The sequence below is a fragment of the Aspergillus multicolor genome (assembly GCF_047715735.1).
Source record: "Aspergillus multicolor strain CBS 133.54 unplaced genomic scaffold BDW74scaffold_3, whole genome shotgun sequence".
NCBI lineage: Eukaryota > Fungi > Ascomycota > Eurotiomycetes > Eurotiales > Aspergillaceae > Aspergillus > Aspergillus multicolor.
Genome location: NW_027395954.1, coordinates 1340494 through 1355509, shown reverse-complemented (window position 1 = coordinate 1355509; position 15016 = coordinate 1340494). Strand labels below are relative to the sequence as shown.

Sequence of the window (15016 nt, the reverse complement as noted above, 5' to 3'; positions counted from 1 at the left end):
CTGCATCGAGCCTCACAGCTACTTAACTCCAAGCCATTCGGCCTCAGTAACACTCCATTTTCTTCGCGACGGTGTCCGGTTTTTTTTTTTTTTTTTTGAACGCCGTCATGTCTTTTCCAAGGTAATGGACCCCGTTGTTTAAGACTTACTTTTCTGACATATCTGCTTTAGACCTTGCAAACAGTTCGCTAAGACAGGGGCCTGCTCCCATAAAGCCTGCCGAAATGGTCATCCTCAGCCGCTTCATGCGCCCTTATACCTCCAAGCTCCAGGAAAGGATATCGCAATACAATCGTGGAAGCGTACTGCTCGCGCAAAATGCACCTCTCATATAGCGCCTGAGTCTATCGAGGCTTTCTTTGTTGGAGCAAAGTTCTTGGTAGAACGCGATGCCGAGTCTATGCAAGAGGTCATTAGTTACATGTCTAAAGAGTCCGGACTTCGCTACATTGAACAGCTGGTGGAACGCGAGTTTTCAGCACTCCCGCCTGCCAGCAGAATTGAGGTGTTTCGATCTCAGGTGATTCCGTTCCTGGAAACCATTTCGCATCCACGAGTACTTGCCTCACTCGTTGCGGAAAATGCCCTTGGAGCCATATACAATTTTGTCTACGGACTAAGTGGCAGCAGAGCCGCTAGCCTGATTTCCTCTATCTGCTCTGTCCTTGAAGCTCTTTCTGAGGACGATGAAACTCGTGCTGAGTGGCTGGAAGACTCACTGGCTGTCTTCCACAGAATCATGTTACTGAACTCAACAGCATTTATTTAAATAGGCCTTGAGGTACAGGTGACGAGATTGCAGGACATTCTCACCTCCATGGACAAGGGAGATATGTCAGGAAAGCTTCACATATCACGCAGATACATGAATCAGCTTGTATCTCGTGTCCAAGCTGGCGCTCAAATGCAGACACGCAATGGTGAAGAGCCCACCCACGGCCATGGTCAAATCATCAAGTTCGTCCCGCGCCAGGAGCTACCTGGCGGTCGACATGATAACGACCACAAGGACTTCTCTCTTATCCAGATCATGCCGACTATAGAAGAAATTCTAAGTCCCCGACAAGAGTATCTTCCAGAGCGAGACTCGTCTTCTTGGCACGTGAGCGGCCTAGACGGGCTCCTAGATCGAAACTTCCGCTTGCTACGTGAAGACAACGTGGGAATAATACGAGACGCCATCCATCATATCATCAAAGCTGTGCCAGAAAAGAGTCCAAGGGCAAATGTGTACAAAGGAGCGCGGATTATCAAGTTCAAATTCCACTGGAATGCCGGGTTTGTGTTCCAAGTCAGCTTTCCCCAACCCCCTCGCCTTCGTCGGTTGCCTGCGCCTCAGCGGGAAGCGTGGTGGACAGAGTCCAGACGTCTGCAGCCTGGTACATTGGTCTGCCTCACCATCAACGGCGACCATGCTGCTTTCTGCACAGTCACCCATGGTCCGGATGAGCAGTCCCACATCAAAGACAAGAAGGCCACGAGAGTCGGTTCCTCCCTGAAAGGTGAGGATCAGGTATTCGTTATGCTCACGACATTGGGGCCAGACGAGCGCACCGTGCGGTCGATTGTGGATTTTTTTGACGACCGGGGTCAATCGTTCTTCATGACCGAGTTTCCGGGGGTTTTGCTTCCGAGCTTTGAACCCACACTTCGGGCTCTGCAGAGGATCAAGACAACAAACCGCCTACCATTTGACAACTTCCTTGTTCCATCCCGTGCCGATGTCCAGACGATGATTCCTCCCCCTCTCTACTCCCTGAGAGACGGATTCCAGTTCAATCTCCGATGTTTGATGACAGACGATGCGGATTTCTTCGTTCAACCCGATAAGCGAGTGGATCCTGAGAGGCTTTACTCAAACTCGATTCTTGATCAAGCTCAAGCAAGGGCGCTTGTTAACAGCTTGCAACATTGCATTGGTCTTATACAAGGCCCACCTGGTACTGGAAAGTCATATACAGGAATTGCTCTGATTGAGGTCCTCCTGGCTAATAGATATGCGAATAGTGGCAACATAGGCCCTATTTTATGCGTGTCGTACACAAATCATGCGTTGGATCAACTGTTAGAGTTTCTTCTTGACAGGAAGATTACAAAGAATATTGTCCGAATAGGTTCCCAGTCGAAGTCGGAACGACTGGCTGGTTGCATTCTAAGGGACATTTCAAGGCTGGCCACGAAGACTAGGGAAGAGAAAAGCATGCAGAAATCTCTTCGATATGAGCTGAAGAGGTGCGAGGACAAGTTCAACAGGCTCTCATTCCGGCAGATCCCCGCCTCTAAGGTCCCGCCATACCTCTTTGAGTACTATCCTAATCACTTTGAACAGCTGTTCTACAGTGACGAGTACGACCTGGAGCCCTCTCAAGTCAAGAATCCTGGAGCGATTATCAAGGCTTGGCTCACATCCGGTATGGGGTCAGAAAATGAGCCAGGGCGGTCTTTCAAAGACTTGGTCCATGTCAACATCTACTCTATGACACAGGCTGAAAGAACGACGGTCTATAATCAATGGTTGGAGGATATCGCCGAGGAAACGCTTTGTGAAGCCGTTGAACTGGTCTCAGCGCATGCCGGTATCAAACACAACTGGGACCGTATTCGCAGCGAGGTCGACCTCCGTTGTTTAGCTGACGCCGATGTCATTGGTGTCACAACTACAGGGCTGGCGAACAACCTGGAAATGCTTCAAAAGCTGCAAGTTAAAGTCGTCATATGCGAAGAGGCAGGAGAGGTTTTAGAAGCGCATCTTCTCACTGCTCTACTGCCTTCCATAGAGCATGCCATCTTCATCGGAGATCATCTACAACTTTGCCCTGTGGTCCAGAATTACGATTTATCGAGAGAGAATCCTAACGGTGGGGTTCGATATTCCCTCGATGTGTCTTTGTTTGAGAGGCTAGTGAGTCCAAAAAGTGCATTTGGTGCAGACCTTCCATATAGCATGCTGGAGACGCAACGCCGTATGCACCCTTCGATCGCGGGCCTCATTCGCGATACGCTCTATCCTGATTTAAAAGACGCAGCATGCGTTTCTGAATACCCCAGAGTGTCTGGAATGAAACGGAGGCTGTTTTGGCTGGACCATCGCTCTTATGAAGGAAATACAGCGGATGATGCTGTGGCGACTTCCTATTGGAATGAGCATGAAGTTGAAATGGCGGTTGCCCTAGTCAATCATCTGGTCAGTCAAGGGGATCGTAAGAGCGGCGAAATTGCGGTGTTGACTCCATATCTTGGCCAACTCCATCGCCTCAGGCAAAGGCTCAGCAAGCTATTTGCAATTTGCATTGGTGAACGTGATCAGGAAGACTTGGAGAAAGCAGGTCTTAAGCCTGATAATAATGTCGGTCCAGCAGTCAAGTCCAACCTACTTGATGCCCTCCGCGTGTCCACGGTCGATAATTTCCAAGGTGAAGAGGCCAAGGTTGTTGTAATCTCACTGGTACGCAGCAACCCTCAGAACCGTTGCGGCTTCTTGAGCACGCCAAATCGAATCAATGTCCTTCTATCTCGAGCCCAGCATGGAATGTACATCCTAGGCAACTCAGAGACATCAAGACATATTCCGATGTGGGCCCAAGTGATTAAACTGCTGAAACAAGATGATAACTTTGGACCCAAACTCCATTTGGAGTGTTCCAGACACCCAAATGCTGTCTTGGTGGTATCTGAGCCTAATGACTTCCTACGTCTATCTCCAGAAGGTGGCTGCAATTTACGATGCACAAAGCGCCTTAAGTGTGGCCATGCCTGCGAGCAGCGATGCCACTCTGACATGCTGCATAATGCAGCGTTTTGCGGACAGCCTTGCTCCAGGACACGAGTGAGCTGCGCACATCCATGCCCTGAGTTATGTGGGAACATCTGCCCATTCAACTGCACAGCACTTGTCACCAGGGACGGAAGGAAGCTGCCATGTGGACATCTGATGGAAACGCTGCCATGTTTTCAAGACCGGGACACAACAAAGTTTGACTGTGTGCAGCTAGTCAGGAAGACCGTCGCTCGGTGCAAACATGAAATTTCTGCACCATGCTATCTTGATGTGTCTGCCTCTAGCTACCAATGCACGAGCCCTTGCGGAGCACAGTTATCATGCGGTCATACCTGCAGCCGCAAATGCAATGAGTGCAACACACTAGATGGTGTTCATCATGGCGTATGCCGACAACAGTGTGGTAGAAACTATTCTACCTGCAGACATACCTGTAAGACAGCCTGCCACGGGACTGAACCATGTCCACCCTGCGAGGCAGCATGCGAGGTTCGCTGCAAGCACTCGAAATGCACGAGGAAATGCTACGAGCCATGTACGCCGTGCGCCGAGGAGACCTGTCTCTCCTCCTGCCCACACAGTGGCTGTACATTACCATGTGCAGCACCGTGTAATCACATACCCTGCTCACGGCGCTGTGAGAAGCTCCTGAGATGCGGTCATCAATGCCCGTCTGTCTGCGGTGAGCAATGCCCACCTGCAAGGTTCTGTCGGATATGCGCCAAAGACGCGGTCAAGAATCATCAAGTCGACTTTATTCTTGAACAGTCATACGAGAACATCAACCTGGACAAAAGCCCGTGCATCTTCCCTAGATGCGGTCATTTTCTTACGGTAGAGAGTATGGACGCCCAAATGGATCTTGCGCGATATTACACGTTGGATAAGGACAGAAGGCCAGTTTCAATCAAAGAAGGTCCGATGGAGCTATCTCGCATGGCAGACATCAAGAACTGCGCCCTGTGTCGCGGTCATTTACGAGACATTGCACGTTACGGCCGACTGGTTCGACAAGCACTACTTGATGATTCCACCAAGAAATTTATCCTATACCTGAACCGCGAATATCTGCCACTGGCAGAAGAGATGGCGCGCAGAGTCCAAAGCCTCAAGGACCTCGATTATAAACAAAAGACCGCACTATCATCAGTCGTACGGATCAATGGAGACCGCGCGAATCAGCTCCAGACTATGAAAGGAGCGCTAGGTTATCTATCTGTGTCGCGCTGGGGAGAGATTTTGAAGATGCGCGAACAAATTGAAGTTTACCAACACAAGGTCTCACCAAACCAACAACCATTCGTTCGGGTACTAGCCATGATTGAGATCGCCCGGCGCAAAAGCAACATTTCCACGGACGGATTCAATGACGGAAACAACATGCTTCAGCTTAAAGGCGTCCTGCTGGCCGCAGCTCTTAACCTTCGTCTGCATATAGCTCTGCTAACAGACTTCCTGCGGATAAAGGGTCGTGCGCGCACTAGGCTCACGCTCGATCTGAGCGAAACTCGCAACGAATGCGAGACTCTCATAGACAGCGCCGAAGACTTGAAACTACCTCCTCTCGAAGCTGAGGGACGCCTTTTTCTGGCTCAACTTCATGCTTTGGAACGCGGCCACTGCGTTGACGCAGAAGAGAGCAACACTCATCTGGATAATGGCCTTGCATCCCTTAAGAGAGCCCGTGAGGTTATCGCCGCTTTCCCCACACAAACCAGGGGCCTGGAAAGCGAGATCGATGCCGCGGAGAACATGTTCCTCTCTACCTTCTATTCCATCGTCACCAACGCAGAACGCCTTGCCGTTGTGCAGGCCATGGCCAACGAATTTGTTGGCACAGGGCATTGGTACTATTGCGGCAATGGTCACCCCTTTACGATAGGGGAGTGCGGAGGCGCGATTCAGGAATCACTCTGTCCGGAGTGTGGCGCGCCTGTTGGTGGGAGACAGCACCGCGTTGTCGACGGTGTTACTCGCGCTGATGACCTCGAGGAATCGGCGCCTGGGGGTTACTGGTAGCTATTCTGAAAGAAAGTGCCGGTATTGACTGTCGTCTTTGAGAGTCAGGCACAGCCGAAGAACAATATCAGCCGTCTCTATATCTTAACACGTTGCACGGCTAGCTCGCTTCAAATTTCGTTTCCTTCTTTTTCCTCCAAAAGTTTGTACTTAGGCAGTGCCACAATGCTATCTCCACTCAGTCAGTTCTTACTTTATCTGCCAACAATACGTCCCTACGTAGGCATATACGACTTCCCAAGTATGGGTAAGAAACAGGTTAATGACTAGAGATACTATCTACTCCGGAGCCCTCATGGTCAAACCCACCTCGCGACGACCAGGCACAAAGCGAGGAAAGACCCTTACTCCCCTGCTGCAACAAGTGCGCAAATAACACCTTCGTTGGTGGGAGACAGCTGGCAACGAAGACTACCCACATCTCGCTCCTGCAAGGTTTGGTTTTAGTACACATGTTTTTCCTGCAGGCGCATGCAACGCATATAAATGACGTGACTCACTGGTTCCACACAATGACATTTCCTAATTGGTCTGTTATGGAGAGTATATACCTTGCAGTCAGCCTTTCTTTCCAGCGCGCATTGAAGGTTCTGGGAAGGCATGGGTGATTATAAGCATGAAGTGGGGTGGATACATACGGGTTGCATCAGTAAAGGTCGTCAAGCGGGCGAGTCGGATGGTTTTGACGATGGCACAGGCGCCGGCACTATGCAGGACAGGGTTTCTTAGTATGGATGGAATGCATGTATAGGGTTGGACTTGACAAACGCTATCCCACTGCCCATCAGAATACTCAATCCGATGCGTGTCGTGATCGAGATGACTCGGATTCTAGCGAAGAGGAGAATCGGAAAGAGAGCTAGGGCAAAGTCGCAAACGGCGGACCAGGCTGTTATAACAGACATTAGTTCATGACCAAAGCTGCTACCGTGTTGGCAAGCTAGAAAGCCAGCTCCATGCAGCAGTGCAGTGATATATGCAATGTGCACTTACTCCCTTGAACATAACCGAAGACTTGTACGCGTCTCCGGCCATCACACTGGCCAGGCACGGAGTCATCCCAAAGCTTCTGCACCGGATCACATTGTACAAGAAGCAGGACTGCCGCGATGCAATTCACAATGAAGTTGCTTCCTGCGAGGGACCAGAGGAGCGTCGAGCGGAAGCGCGTGTGGTAGCCCTGGATCTGCTGCAGGAAAGCTACAATGGTGAGTTTGCCGAGACCGATGGCAATGAGAGCAAGGAACTGATTTAGCCATCCGAAGAGCAGCGCGTAGTGGTTCTCCGTGCTGTTTAGGACTGTCTCGTGGACGCCGAGGCCTGCTTGTGCCGCGAGGGTGAGCATCACCATGCTAGCGGCGCCAAAGACCTGAAACAGTTAGTTCGGCATTGTCCTACGGCTGGTTTGTGAGAAGGGCAGCATACGAATGTTACGATCGCCAAATGCAGGTCACAGGCGACATATTTCGTGATTCGCAGTGCTGTGTAGCATCGTGCGGCGAGGAAGAACATGGAGATGCCGAACTCCACCCAGGTGACAATAAAGTAGGGCTTGTGGAAGCCAGTGTGCGAGGGGTCACTCATTTGGCAGCATTGGCTGATTGGTTACCAGAGGTAGGACAACTCGGCCAGGCGCGCAAGGGGGTTCATTGAAGGCGTAGCTGCAAGGTCCGGAGCTTGAGACTGCATGGTCTATTCCGAGATGATAGTCTCAAGCATATCCGGTGCGCTGTCAGTGCTATGGCATTGCAACTACTGTCGAGCCAATACAAAGAAGCATATTTGGTACTGACGGCGAAGTTGAGGCTGGATATCTAGATCCGGACCCAGTCATGTGATGACCCTGCCCTGCATGCCGTCACGACTTTAGTCAGCATTCCAAAGCGTGTGTTCACGTCGAGATAGATGGGATTCTGGATAGAGGGCTTCATTATTTTGTTCCCGGTCCTAGAACTGCTGCGTATTCGGTTTCCCGGCAGTTGGTTCTTGTGGAAAGAACCCCAAGGTTATAGGTCAAGCGACCAATGTGGTTAAACATGCTCGCTGCAGATGTCCTGACAGGCAATATGTTCTCAACTACGACAGTCCTTCGCAGAAAATGGGAGTCCGGTTTGCCTCGCGGGGTTCAGAGGGCCAGCAAAATCTATCATTTCATGTCTTTACCCCAGATGTATGAAGTGGATCCTCTCCACTTAGGGCAAGCTCAGATAACGATGCCGCGTTGATCGATCGTCCAGTTGTGTTTGCATCATGTCGGGTAGAAGCAATCGTGATCTGAAACGCTATTGTCTGGAGCTATTCAGCTGGGTGCATCTTGTCCCCCACAGTTCGCGGATAGACCTAGAGGCCCATAAGTTGTTTCAGTTGGACAAGCATCAGCCATTAGTTCGTCGCTAGAACTATGCTGCTCGAGTAGGTAGAAGGCCAGAAAGCGCTGAGTCGATTCTCAGTCGTGTTCAAGGATACGCATTGAATACAGCTCTGGTTCAAGTCGTCAGTACTTACTGCACGGCTATCAATAATCATGTGTGGAATCATCACAGCGACTCAGCTCACTCACCTAATGCTCTCATCACATCGCAGCTTGCAGATTCCAGGTGACAATTTGGCCCTCCTATCACACAGTTGTGGCTCATCGGAACATGGGAGAATCTGCAGTGCAAAGCACTTGACCAGCTCAGACCCTGTTTATGGCGCTAGCATTATTACGCCAGGGTGGCTGTCATTGGGTTAACCAGGCTTTAGAAGTAGATGCCGCGTAAGGCCAAGACGAGATACTGCAGGTAGCGGGATGATGCATGCCCATCTGCCTTGAAATCGCGCTGTTGCAGGCGCTTGTCAATTGGGCATCTAGGCATCTCTTGTTTAGATGCAAGCGAACCCGGGGTAACCCTGTATGTCAACCTTGAAGGCACCGTTGCGGCGTTGACAGCCGCCCACAGACAATGAATGACCTTAATTCCGAGACCCGCCGGTGACAGGGGCTGATCGAGCCGTGAGGCGTGAGCAAGTATTACTCAACTGGGATACCGGAGCAAGGCATGTTTCGCCTTTCGCTGCGTCGCCTCGCGCATGCTGTCGGGCCTCGATTCGTCGGGCAGGAGGCAGTCAACCGCGGCGTGGGAGCTGAAAGAGCTCAGGAGCCCTTGCTCTCAAGGCCTTTGAATGGCCGATTCCACACCGCTACTAGGGAGCACAGTATCCTCGGGCCGGACCGCCAGAGATGCGACATCAGGTGGGAGTTCACCGTTCACGAGACTCCAGGTGACACAAGTGCCGCAGAGGCTTGAGCGTTGGGGCCTACCATCCGCGTCATATTTACCGGCAGATACCAGAATAGTCAACGTAACACAGTGACATGGGCACAAAGGAACTCATAAACGGTCTGGGGCATGGATTCGAGGTCCCACGAGCGCCTCGAGCCGATCGGCATGGCCCGGCGCCTACGGAGTACGGAAGGATCAAAAAGCGGCCTAGGGTTAACCTGAGTTCTCGCTTTCTCTAACCGAACTAACTTTTCGATAGTCGAGATCCGAGGTTGGCCCAGAGACCGTGGGAAAAGCAAATATACCTAACGCTTTCACATGAGCACAGCCCGGTCACCTTTTCCGGTCACACTTTTCTTATTCCGTGTGATCCGGAACGTTGACTTGATTGACATGCTCATAGGCTGGACCAGGGTATGAGCAATCTTGGACATGATTCGACGAAGCGTAGGAAAAAGATACGAGGCATGATAGCCTGGCAGCCTCAGGGACGTGGGGAAGTTCCAGATGTTCCATGGTTCGAAGGCTCAAACTCCTACTCTCCGATGCAGTTCTAGCTCTTGTTTTAGCTCGATTCTGTAACTGGAGCGACGCCATGCGATGGTGTGATGGCTGCCTCGTGAGTACTCCGTACAAATGTCGACTAGCGCAGGCGAAGATACACGAGAGCACCGATTGCGAGACGTCAGCCAGTGTGACCGTCATACGGTGACCAGGTGAAAATCGTTCTCGTCCTCCATTGGAGGCCAAGCATAACCCGCTGAATGATTGTCGGCCAAGACCAAAATACTGCTATAATGCGAATCATTAACCTGACCCATGACATGGGTTTCAAGACAGACGTCAGGTGTTCCAGCCTCAGCCCTCCACCGGTTTTCTCGCTCCCAGCGGAATTCTAGAATAAAACAGGTCCCACGCGAGCCCCGCCCTTAGTGGACCGTGAGCTGTGGACCAGCTGGCGTTGGAGAACGGCGCAGCTGAATCAGGCAATAGTCCAGGGATGGAGCCCGGATGACCAAGCCCCGAAACGCCAGCGACCCGCCGAGCTGCGATGGCGCACGCACCTATCAAGAGTTCTCCTGCCAGCCACCAACTCTACTCCGTAAATACCCAATGGCTGTTGGCTATGTTTTCTTGTTCTCGTAAAACGGTGAAAGTGCGGTCGAGGTTGTATGACTCGCGAGTCGTGACTTACGAGTCATAAAGAATGAGACCGGCGGCGCAATAACAGGAGCATTGTATAGTATAACATCCTGAAGGCCAATAATGCGTTCCTATGTCTCTCCGGCTGTATGGTAGTCTGACTGTATGGCTCAAGAGCTCGCCCCAGCAGGTTTCCGCCTCAAATGGTTTCAGAAGCCAAGTCAGGGGAGACTTGTAGCCCCAGAAATGCCCTTGTCAAGTGCCAACCACCAGGATCATCCTTCCGCTGAACGATTATTGGCGCTGGCGTGCAGGGTTTTCGTGTAGGGGCACGTTCAACCCCGTCAGTCGCAAGGCAGGGCTTGTTATTTGGAAAGCTCGGTCCAACCGCCGTTATAATGTCAATGTCCATTTGTACTACATCGCAAATCAGTCAATGGAACCCCATTGATCCTTATTAATTGTGCGGTATGGGAGTGCCATTTGCTTGGAACCAATGTAAAGCCCCAGGAAGAGATGAGCTCAGGAACAAGAGGGGATTTTGGCTCCACTCCGTAGTGCCTATGGCTCGGAGAAAATGAACCCTAGACAGGACTGATACACTTGCATGATTGCATCTGGATACGTCAACGCCGAGCCGAACGAAACACTGACGTGGGGTGTCGTATTCAGCCGTGAGCGCGGGCGAAACCTTGAGTTCAGACAGTATCAAAGAACATAAGTTTTTGAACTCCTCGATTCTCCAGAAGCAAAGCATTTCCTATGAAAATACCGAAGCCTGTCGGCCAAGATAAAAGAGCCTAGCAACTTGCCCTGAGCCGAATAGGCACGGGTCCTAGCTATCCACACTCTCCGTAGGGCTCCGGGGTCCGGGGTCAAGCAAGTTCAAAGGCCCAGCAGGATCGATTAAAGTGCCACAGCACGTGGAACCCAAGCAGATCGTCAAATCCTGGCAGGCTGCCCGCGTGGCCGTTAACGCAGCGAATCAAGAGGGCTTAGTTGAGAGCCAGGACACGAGAGAAAAATACGAGGTCTCAAGGCGGCTAATCTTCCTATGTCGATGCGCGCTCCTCAAGTGGCTTCTTCTTATCATCATCAGTAATGTTGGCGATTGGACAGGCGTACCAGCAGGCGACATCGGAGTATGTCATGGTCAGTATTTGTCACCTTGGAACTAGATCAATCAGAGCCGCTCAAAAGCGAGCTATGATCACTCTCATAGGTCTCTTCGGAAACGCGTCGCCGAGAAACGGCCCCAATCGTTAGTTCAGTGGCTTAAGTCCGGGCGGTTGGGCGGCTTCTCCTGTAGTAGTGGAGATTGGAGAACGAGGCCATTCGAGAACGAGGCACTAATCGGGAAAAGAGAAAAGGGCCGATAAGCTCGACTAGTGGGCCACGTAACGAGTCGCCAGTGATGTATTTCCGGTAGTCTACGGCGTACTAGTCACCTGTCACTGCTGTCAGCACAAGAGGCCCAGTGGGTAATTAGTACACCGTAAAATACTCCAGGAAGGCTATCAATTTATTTGACTTTCGTTGACGCAGTTTCATTACGGAGTGGCAGGTGGCAGTGGCCCGTTGAACATGCCGTCAACAACAATAGCTGCGTGGAACAAGGGGGAGTTGAAAGTTTCCTGGACAGCGATTCTTGTTGCTAGGTTCATAGTCACAGTTGATCCTTACCCTGGCTGTTCGGACCGCTGACCTCTGTTCCGGAAGGGTTATCGTCTTTAGTCTCATTCCGCGCTGGAAAAGGGGTCAAGGCTAAGCGTGTGGAAAGTCTCGTCTGACAGCCTCCGCCTCGGCGCTTTCATCATAAGTTGGCCAATGCTGGCATCGAATTTGCGGTCCTGACCAGGTGATATCGTATTCGTGCATGATATAAATTTGTAATATCCGTGATGGGATAGCTGGTAGAATTCAACGTACTCTGGCAGTATACTTCGAGATGTTGAAGCTTTCAAGCGGGGTGCATCACCGATTTACCGCGTATACGATGGGGCCTGTGCATATTATTTGGCCCCTGCGGAACGATCCAGATACCTGCCAGAACTCTTGTCCTGTCCCGTCTCGCTTCGTCGCACTCATGAGCAAAAGGAAAAGTGATAACCAAAGCAGCTGTCGGGTCAGCGTTAGGACTAGCCTGCGTGGCTGGCTAGCACTAAGTTTGGGGGCCAAACGCCGCCACCAAAAGTTCTGATGCAGGCTGCAGCTAGGGGAAATCCAAGCCTGTCTTACGACTGGCAGCCGCAGCCCCCAACAGTATCACCGCTAGGTTCCAGCCGTTGATTAGCGGGGACAGGGAGTCGAGGCGACAAGTGTCAGCGCCTTACAGCTCTCCCCACCAATATCCCAGGCGCTTCCCGGCAGTTGGAAAAGACGCATCCAGCCACTCCAACCAACCGATACCTGGTTCCGAAGACAGAAATTATCATTATCGATTCAGCCGTCCGTTGCTTATCGCCATGTGGCCCAGATTGCGCACCGCATTTTCCGTCACACGGCGATCTTGTACAACTCCGCGAGCCTCGTGTAATCAGGCATCATCCCACCGGGCATTTTGCCTATATACTTCGTGGCTGAAAGGTTTCCTATTCCCAGCGGAAGTCTATGATACTTAACTTTCCAAGCTTGTAAAGAACGTAGGAAGTATGGAGCGAACCAAGGGAACTGGAGAGCGAAGAATAACCGGGAGGAAAAAAGCAAAATAAGGGAAAGAAAGAACAGCACTGGTAAACGGCTATCGGCGTACGGCGGACAAAATATGGAGGAAAAGGGTTAGAACCAGCGACCAGTGGGTCTCGATACTTGTCTGGGGGCTGAAAATAAATGACGATGAGATCACGCTCATCGCAGTATTTGCCTGTTCGATAGTGTAGGCCGGGGACTCGGGGAGCATCTGAGGCCTAGCTGGAGCTTCATTTCCCCGGCTCTCCCAAGCTCTGGGTACCAGAGCCTGGCTGCCTGTCCCCGTTTGCTGGGCTCTTAGCGGCTAGCGCTGTTCTTCCATGCCATTATCCCGCTTGTGGAGTTCGGGTCCAGAAGGAAGTGGTTGACGGCGGACGGGGGCGCCAGGGCCGTAGCCCGTACCGTCTGACAAGACAAAAAATATTCATGTGGTGTTCCCAGGCGCGACCGTTGCCAATGATCGTCTCGCAAACTATTTTCGGTATCCAGCTTTCGTCTTTGTATCGGGTCTCGTAAAGATGGTCAGGAAAAGGTATCGACTGTCGAGTGGATGTCCCGCTTTCTCGCGACGTCTCTTGGCCAGTCAGAGTGTAAATTCTTGGAGCAACAAGTATCGTGAGATGAAAGATTTGGGGGTGCAAAGGGGAATTGAGATAAACTTACCGAGAGTAGTTGGTTTGAGTTGTGTGGTGGTGTTGGGATCTGGAACTCGAATGATGACAAGGAAGAAGTTCAGTCCTCTCCAGGTCACGCCTTGATTCAAATAGATGGGAACGAAATATCCACGTCTAAAAATGAAAACAGAAATAATAGAAAAACTGGATGCCAAGACTGTAATTTCAAGTCCGCCCAAAGAATCATAATTTAAGAGGGTTGAGCATAAGGAATAGGAATAGGTATTATTAGGGACTCAGTAAGCTGAGCTGCCATAAAAACGCTCCAAACAGGCGAACTAACTGGAAGTCGGTCCGTAACCGACTCACGCTTATTCGTTTCTTGTTCATCCTTTATTATTATCCCAGGTTGTTGTTCTCTTGCCAGCGGTGGATCTTTTAAATACTCTCTTCCGACCAGTCTGGGGATGGCTTCAATTTGCTGTGTCTAGAGTCTCGAACGCCAGCCATCTTTGCTCCTCACAGTGCTCAAGTTACGAGCTTCCGATCAACATTAGTGTAGGTCAGCTTGTCTCATATCTTGTCTCACCGTGTTCCCTCTTCGACAGTCGGACTTGTTTTCCCCTGTCTGTTTGTGCGCTGCAGCTCTGGTTTGTATACTTGATCCACCTGTCTCATACTTTCGCCTTGCCTTTTCTCCGAAAAGTATTGGGCTACCTGCCACATTCAGACCACTCTATCAATGATGTTGCTACTCCATATTTGTCTTTAGTCCAGGGTCATGGAGGTCATCTATCAAATTCGCATACCCCTCCTTAATACGAAAGAATCCACGAGTGGGCGCTCATCCTATTGTCTGAAAGCTGACCAGCTTTACTCTCGCAGTGAAACAGCTCAGAGACACCTTCTCTCTGCTACTCTACTGGTCACTTTGATCTTTGATACGATAGGGCATTGGTTTTTGTCCTCGTTCCAGGCTTCCCAGAAATCAGCACAGCCCCGAATCTCGCTCACTGGCGCCTCAGGCACATTGGGCCGAACTTGGTCTTTAGCGATCAAACGACCAAGCCTGTCTGACTTCATCTTTTTGGAATCAAATATAGTTTTGCCATCTGTTATCAGGACCAGACTCTCTACTCTCGCTGTCGGCTATAGGTTGCCCATCACGCAACAAGCGAACAGTAAGTCTTGTGCCCACCAGCAATCGGCTTAGACACTGAGAGTCATAGAATAACTGGGCATAGACCTTTTCAGAGAGTCAGAAGGGCTTTCACAGAACTACACTTAAACATGGCACATAACTCATCCAGTACGGTCGAATGCAGACTCTGTCGCCCGCTTCGCTGAGTTCGAACTAATTTGGAACAGATTACAGCTGGCAGCACCGATCGCCGCAACCCCTCCACCCATCTACTATGCCTATGGATCAGCAGAGCTTTTCACAGCCACATGGTCTTTCTTCACACTCGGGATACTCTGCAGGTGTAGGGTTTCCCTCGCACCATCCC

The 15016-nt window shown here is 51.0% G+C and overlaps 2 protein-coding genes across 2 annotated transcripts; one reads left to right on the top strand and one right to left on the bottom strand.

The window, feature by feature from the left end:
* Nucleotides 1-107: 107 nt before the first annotated feature.
* On the top strand, nucleotides 108-5797 carry BDW74DRAFT_187491 (putative NF-X1 finger and helicase domain protein; the record flags this gene model as incomplete). Its single annotated transcript, XM_073731497.1, has 8 exons — nucleotides 108-121; nucleotides 172-741; nucleotides 796-877; nucleotides 911-4181; nucleotides 4221-4320; nucleotides 4360-4783; nucleotides 4817-4930; nucleotides 4961-5797. 8 exons carry the CDS (start codon nucleotides 108-110, stop codon nucleotides 5795-5797), a joined length of 5412 nt encoding a protein of 1803 aa, XP_073587940.1.
* Nucleotides 5798-5926: 129 nt separating this feature from the next.
* Nucleotides 5927-7642, bottom strand: BDW74DRAFT_78724 (uncharacterized protein). The gene is made up of 7 exons (XM_073733728.1): nucleotides 7591-7642; nucleotides 7223-7507; nucleotides 6791-7166; nucleotides 6566-6686; nucleotides 6436-6503; nucleotides 6298-6328; nucleotides 5927-6225 (listed from the first exon to the last, which is right to left on the bottom strand). The coding sequence occupies exons 2-7, from the start codon at nucleotides 7379-7381 to the stop codon at nucleotides 6057-6059; spliced, it is 924 nt and encodes a 307-aa protein (XP_073587939.1). The 5' UTR covers nucleotides 7382-7507; nucleotides 7591-7642; the 3' UTR covers nucleotides 5927-6056.
* Between the last annotated feature and the right edge of the window lie 7374 nt (nucleotides 7643-15016).

Coding starts and splice junctions, on each gene's coding strand:
- BDW74DRAFT_78724 (XM_073733728.1), bottom strand. CDS start 7,381: ATGAGTGACCCCTCGCACACTGGCTTCCACAAGCCCTACTTTATTGTC. Junction 6,504..6,565: donor CTGATGGGCAGTGGGATAGC/GTTTGTCAAGTC, acceptor TGTCCTGCATAG/TGCCGGCGCCTGTGCCATCG. Junction 6,329..6,435: donor GACCTTTACTGATGCAACCC/GTATGTATCCAC, acceptor TCTCCATAACAG/ACCAATTAGGAAATGTCATT.